This window comes from Telopea speciosissima, unplaced genomic scaffold (genome assembly GCF_018873765.1).
Source record: "Telopea speciosissima isolate NSW1024214 ecotype Mountain lineage unplaced genomic scaffold, Tspe_v1 Tspe_v1.0109, whole genome shotgun sequence".
Classification (NCBI taxonomy): Eukaryota; Viridiplantae; Streptophyta; class Magnoliopsida; order Proteales; family Proteaceae; genus Telopea; species Telopea speciosissima.
The window spans coordinates 1-4,800 of record NW_025317445.1 but is presented as its reverse complement, the minus strand read 5'-3'; the positions used below and the strand labels follow the sequence as shown (position 1 = coordinate 4,800).

The window sequence follows — 4,800 nt, the reverse complement described above, 5'->3', positions numbered from 1 at the left end:
TCAAGAAGGTAGAGAGACAGTCGATTAAGCATACTGCGGTCACTGCGATGGTCACAAGCTCTCACTGGAAGGATCGGAACACACAACAGTAGCCCAGGCTTAGGGCGCATGATCTCATTGCAGGGCTTGACCACTCATGTTCATCTCGATAAGAAGACGTCACTCCGCTGGGGTACGGCAGCTGATAGCTAGCTTAGGCTTCTCGGCGTTTCTCCCCTGCATTGATCCATTGTGTTAGCCGGCGAGAGTGGGCATGCTTTCATCGCTTCCGTGCTCCTAGTTGGCCATTGAGGAACGTGATGCCCTACGGGGGAAAACATTGGGTGAAGATGGTTGGCTAGGTAGTGCAGTTGAGGTCGTTAGCATAGCTTGCCTTGGCCAGACTGGGGAAGAACCAGTCGCAAGGACAGGAACGAGCGTACTGTAGACAGTATGATAGAGAGGAGAATGATATTTACTATAAGAATAACAGTTTTTAGAGAAGTGGAATAGAACCTGTATCAGTGACTGTCCATCCCAAGCAAACCTCCCTCTCTCCCTTACGCTGTGCTACCTCTCGCTGCCTGCCTTCCTTCGTTGCTTCACTCTCATCCGCTCTACCTCGCACTGATCTTCCTCCGCTGCCTTGTCCGTTGTCTGTCTTCCTTCATTCGCTACCTCTCGCTGTCTCTCTCAATCCCATCCGCTAGCAATCTTCACTGCTCTGGTTGAACTACTTGACACTTTTGTGCTCCTGCCTTCCTGGCAAATTTGAAACCAGTTTCAAAGCGGGATCCTTAGCCCACCCTTTCTTTGAACCTTGTCAATGATCGAACTTAAAGATATGAACTGAGTGCCATTTGATGAGTCACTGAGAACAAGGGAGAGGGATATGGAAAGGATGAAGTAATGAAAGAGGAAGTCATTGCTAGTAGTAACGACTTGTCACGATCCATTGGTTCATATAGAATCCATGTCCTAGGTGTATCAAAAAACATTCTTTTCGCTAAGCGTATATAATAAAATAGAGTGAAAGGGTCCACCCCGAAACCAAGGGGGTACTAACTAACAGCTTAGTCCTCTCCGAACCGCAGGAGATAGTTGCCCATCATACGGCTCACCAACTTCACTTGCCTCTATGGGGGGCTCGCTCCGGGCAGGTTCGGATCACTTACAATACACGGCTCTACGAAGGAAGGGGTTGGGTTAGGAGCGTTTTCAATATTCTTCTTTTCCTCTTTGTCGAGACGAAAAAGGAACCCAGCAACCAAGCAACGGCTGAGCTAGCTGATCGTAGACCACTCTCTCCCGGTGGTCGAGCTGCTCGTAGACCACCTGATTTACAACCACCCTGTGGTCGAGCTGATCGTAGAGCACCGTTGCGCTAACGCAGCAAGAAAAGCGCTAACGCCCCAACTATAAACGGGCGTGCTAACGCGTCAAAGCATGCTAACGCGTCTTAGTAATAGGTTTGTGAGCTGATCTACGAGCACCCTTGCTTCTTTGGTCTACGATCAGCCTTACTCAAATAGGGGCTCATCCGTTGCTTGTTGGGAAATGTGAGTCTGTTTTGTCCACTTTCTCCATCCCCCTCTATCAAAATGATCAAAAAGGAGATGAAATCCTTCTTATTCCCGTGTTCGATCTCTTCCATCTCTGCCCCGCTTCCATGTGGGCAGAGACCCCTGTAGAGAATGAAGAGGGGCCAAGGATCTTCCTCTCAACAGTGCTTCTCGAGGCTCCACTCCCCCCCCAGAATAAGTAAGGCCCCGTTAGCCTGGGCTGAGATGGGGATAAGGAGTAAGGATTGAAGCCCCCCTTAGCTCTGCCAGGCACTGGACAGGGGTTAGCTCTGTAAATGTGTAGAGCCAAGTGTAGTGTGGTGTAGTAGTAGGCACTTCTAGGCCCCTTCCCGGCTACTGGATTACTCCAGTGCTTCGGGTACTACGGACCCTCTGCCATCCATTGCAGCAGAGCCGTTTCATGAGCGGGGGGGCTAAGCGCAGTTCTTTGAATCAAACAAACGTTGAATGAAATCGATTCTTTTTTAGATATCCGGATAGATGGATGGATCTATCTTTCTATTCATATAGATTACTATAAAAATGGATTTAGCAATATATGTAGCGTAGCAAGAAGCCCCAAATCCTTGATTTGGCCAGGAAACACTGCACTGCTTTGGGCCCAGGAAGCGAAGGGAATGAGCTCGGCTGCTTCTCCTCCACACTTCTTTTTCTCCGTGCCCGTTCCGCATGCGCTTCGCGCGCCATTGGCGCTTTGCTCTCCTCTTATTCTTCATTGGACGGTTCGGATGGACTTCGCCGTTCTTTCCCAACTAAAATAGAAAGGGCTGTATCACATCGAGATGTCGATTCGTTTTCCGCCCCCAATGAGATGGGGAATTTGTAACCTCTGTCCCTTCATCTTTCTGAATCGAGGCCCGGCTCGCGTCGTTCCAACAACCGGGTTTATCAACCCCCCTCAGTATACGATCGCGCGCAGTAACTGGGAGTCCTATTACACCTAAGGCCAACTTCAATTCACCAAACCAAGGTTCATCTCGTGTAGTGATTGTGGACTCGTACAAGGATATTGAGTAGACGGTTGATGTATCAGACTCGACCCTTTCTTTCGTAGCATGCATTCCCATCCGTGTCGCAACTGATTCGGTAAGCTACGTGTCCGGTGCACGGAAAACAGCCTTCGGTCCCCCAAACTTACTTACTCATGGCAACCTTCCGGCCGCCCAACGACCTATAACGCTAGTCACTACTCCCACTGGGGCTAGGAAGTAAGCCCCACAACCCAAAGCGGCGAAGAACAAATAGAATTTGCTACGAAAGCCGGCTAACGGGGGTATTCCTGCGTATGAGAACATAGTAATGGAGAAGGTAATAGCCGAAATAGGATTCGTTTTGGCTAGAGCGCCCAAATCCGCTATATATTTGACACGGGTTTGCCGTAATGCTGGAACTATGGCGAATGCATCTATCGTCATTGATGCATAAATAAAGATACCAATTAGTAGTGATTGAATTCCTTCTAGGGTTCCACATGATAAACCAGTACGAATATAACCTACATGTCCAATCGAACTATGAGCTAGAGGTCTTTTGACTTTCGTTTGGGCCATGGCGGCCAGTGCTCCTAAGATCATAGAAGCAATGCTGCAGAAAAAGAAGATTTGTTGCAATGTAGCTCCATAGGAACCATAAATAGAAACACGTGACATATTTGCAGAAATAGATATTTTAGGCGCAATAGAAAGGAATGCTGTAACCGGGGTGGGTGAACCCTCATAGATATCAGGTGCCCGCATATATAGAGTCAAAAGAGATATGGAGTCCGAAGGGGAGGGGGGTTTTCTTCGGGGCTCGAGAGATGGAATAGATAGGGCCCCACAAGTTGTTAATTCGCCGCTGGGGAATTCACACGAAAGGGAACGAGGAATTCTCAACGAAAAAAGTGCTCTCTGAACCGAACGTGAAAGTTGTTTTCCATCAGACGGCTGTTCCCGTAACTCCACTCTCGACTTGGATTATATATCCAAAAAGGTCCGCTCTCGGCCATTCCACACGCTGCCTAGCAGAGGCGTGGTTATCTGAAGTGGATTCTCTCTTTTGTAGTAGATGCCGAACCTGCTGCTCAGTGGGCGGGCGCAGCAGCTACATGGACCCCTTCCTTTCTGTTGTTGCCAGCGCTTTCCCGGGCCGAGCCGGAATTCTTTATTAGAAAGGGCAGGCAAAGCCCGAAGGCTGCTATCCCAATAGGCCAGCGGGCGGAACGAGGAGAGGGCCCGGCAATCATACCACCGCGGTCGAAAAAGCGTGTTCCCTTCAGATAACACGCACCGTAGGCCATCCTCGGCCTTCTTCGTTTTCGATGAAAAACAAATCCAATCTCGATCTCCGAAAGCGTTTTCCCGGATCAAGGGCCCTTCGTCGAGCCTTTCCTTTAGTGGTTGGGGGAAGCATTCCCTTATCTGAACTTGGCGGGCATTCTTTCGCTATGGGGTGGGTTTGGTTTTCACATAGGCTCAAACATGATTTGAAGGGTCCTAGCTACGCCATGCGTTCAATACCAAAAAAGCCTCTGGAAAGCTGCAGGGATGACAAAAAGAGGGCGCTTTCCTGTGTTGCACTGAAAAAAAGGACCTAAGATAAGAGCGTCTTCTCTTAGGTTTCTTCCTCCGCGCCCGCCGCCGCCCGGCCCGCGTTAGAGGGGAAGATTAGCAAAGCGGGAAAAGACAGAGGGAGGCATCTTATTTGATTCTCTTCGCGATAACTTCCGGATCGGAGAAGCATTCGGAACGGGCTCCGCGTTCATTTCGTTGGCAGAAACGATCCAATCTATTCGGGGCTTCGGGGAACCCAAAAACGAACTCTTTTGACTTGATTCATAGATAGAATCAATGGATAGATAGACAAGAGATAGATGAACGAGATATCTTTTTTTTTTTTTTTCTATAAAATACAGAGGAATAGAATAGAAATCCCTTTAGATGTCTATGTATCCTTTATCATCTCCCGAATTTATTTTTATCGTTATCGTTATATCTGCTCTCTCTAAAAAAAAATGAGAGAGAAAGAGCAGCTATCTATTGATACCCTATATCGAACACTCATTCCTATCTATTGATCGAAAGATCTTCGTCAAATACCGGACTTTGCCTTTTTGATTTAGGAATTCCTCATATCCAAGGCAGCTTACCACAAGCACCCCACCCCATACGACTAGTTGGGGCTGTTCATACTTTGAATCAAGCAAGGTGGTAGGGCTTCTTAGCTACTTTCATTCTAAAAGAAACCGAAAAGTAACCTT

At 48.1% G+C, this 4,800-nt stretch overlaps 1 protein-coding gene across 2 annotated transcripts; it reads right to left on the bottom strand.

The window, feature by feature from the left end:
* Positions 1-419: 419 nt before the first annotated feature.
* On the bottom strand, positions 420-4,724 carry LOC122647659 (NADH-ubiquinone oxidoreductase chain 2-like). Of its 2 annotated transcripts, XM_043841018.1 has the most exons (2): positions 2,729-4,724; positions 420-1,004 (listed from the first exon to the last, which is right to left on the bottom strand). In XM_043841018.1, exons 1-2 carry the CDS (start codon positions 3,296-3,298, stop codon positions 816-818), a joined length of 759 nt encoding a protein of 252 aa, XP_043696953.1. In that variant the 5' UTR covers positions 3,299-4,724; the 3' UTR covers positions 420-815. The 2 variants fall into 2 exon arrangements, with proteins under 2 accessions (XP_043696953.1, XP_043696954.1); XM_043841019.1 differs by having other exon boundaries at positions 1,004-4,724.
* Between the last annotated feature and the right edge of the window lie 76 nt (positions 4,725-4,800).

What these genes read in the sequence shown, in the direction of transcription:
- LOC122647659 (XM_043841018.1), bottom strand. Translation starts at nt 3,298, where the DNA reads ATGCGGGCACCTGATATCTATGAGGGTTCACCCACCCCGGTTACAGCA. An exon ending in TGACTAGCGTTATAGGTCGT is followed by an intron (nt 1,005 to 2,728) that starts TGGGCGGCCGGA and finishes CCTTTCACTCTA; the next exon opens with TTTTATTATATACGCTTAGC.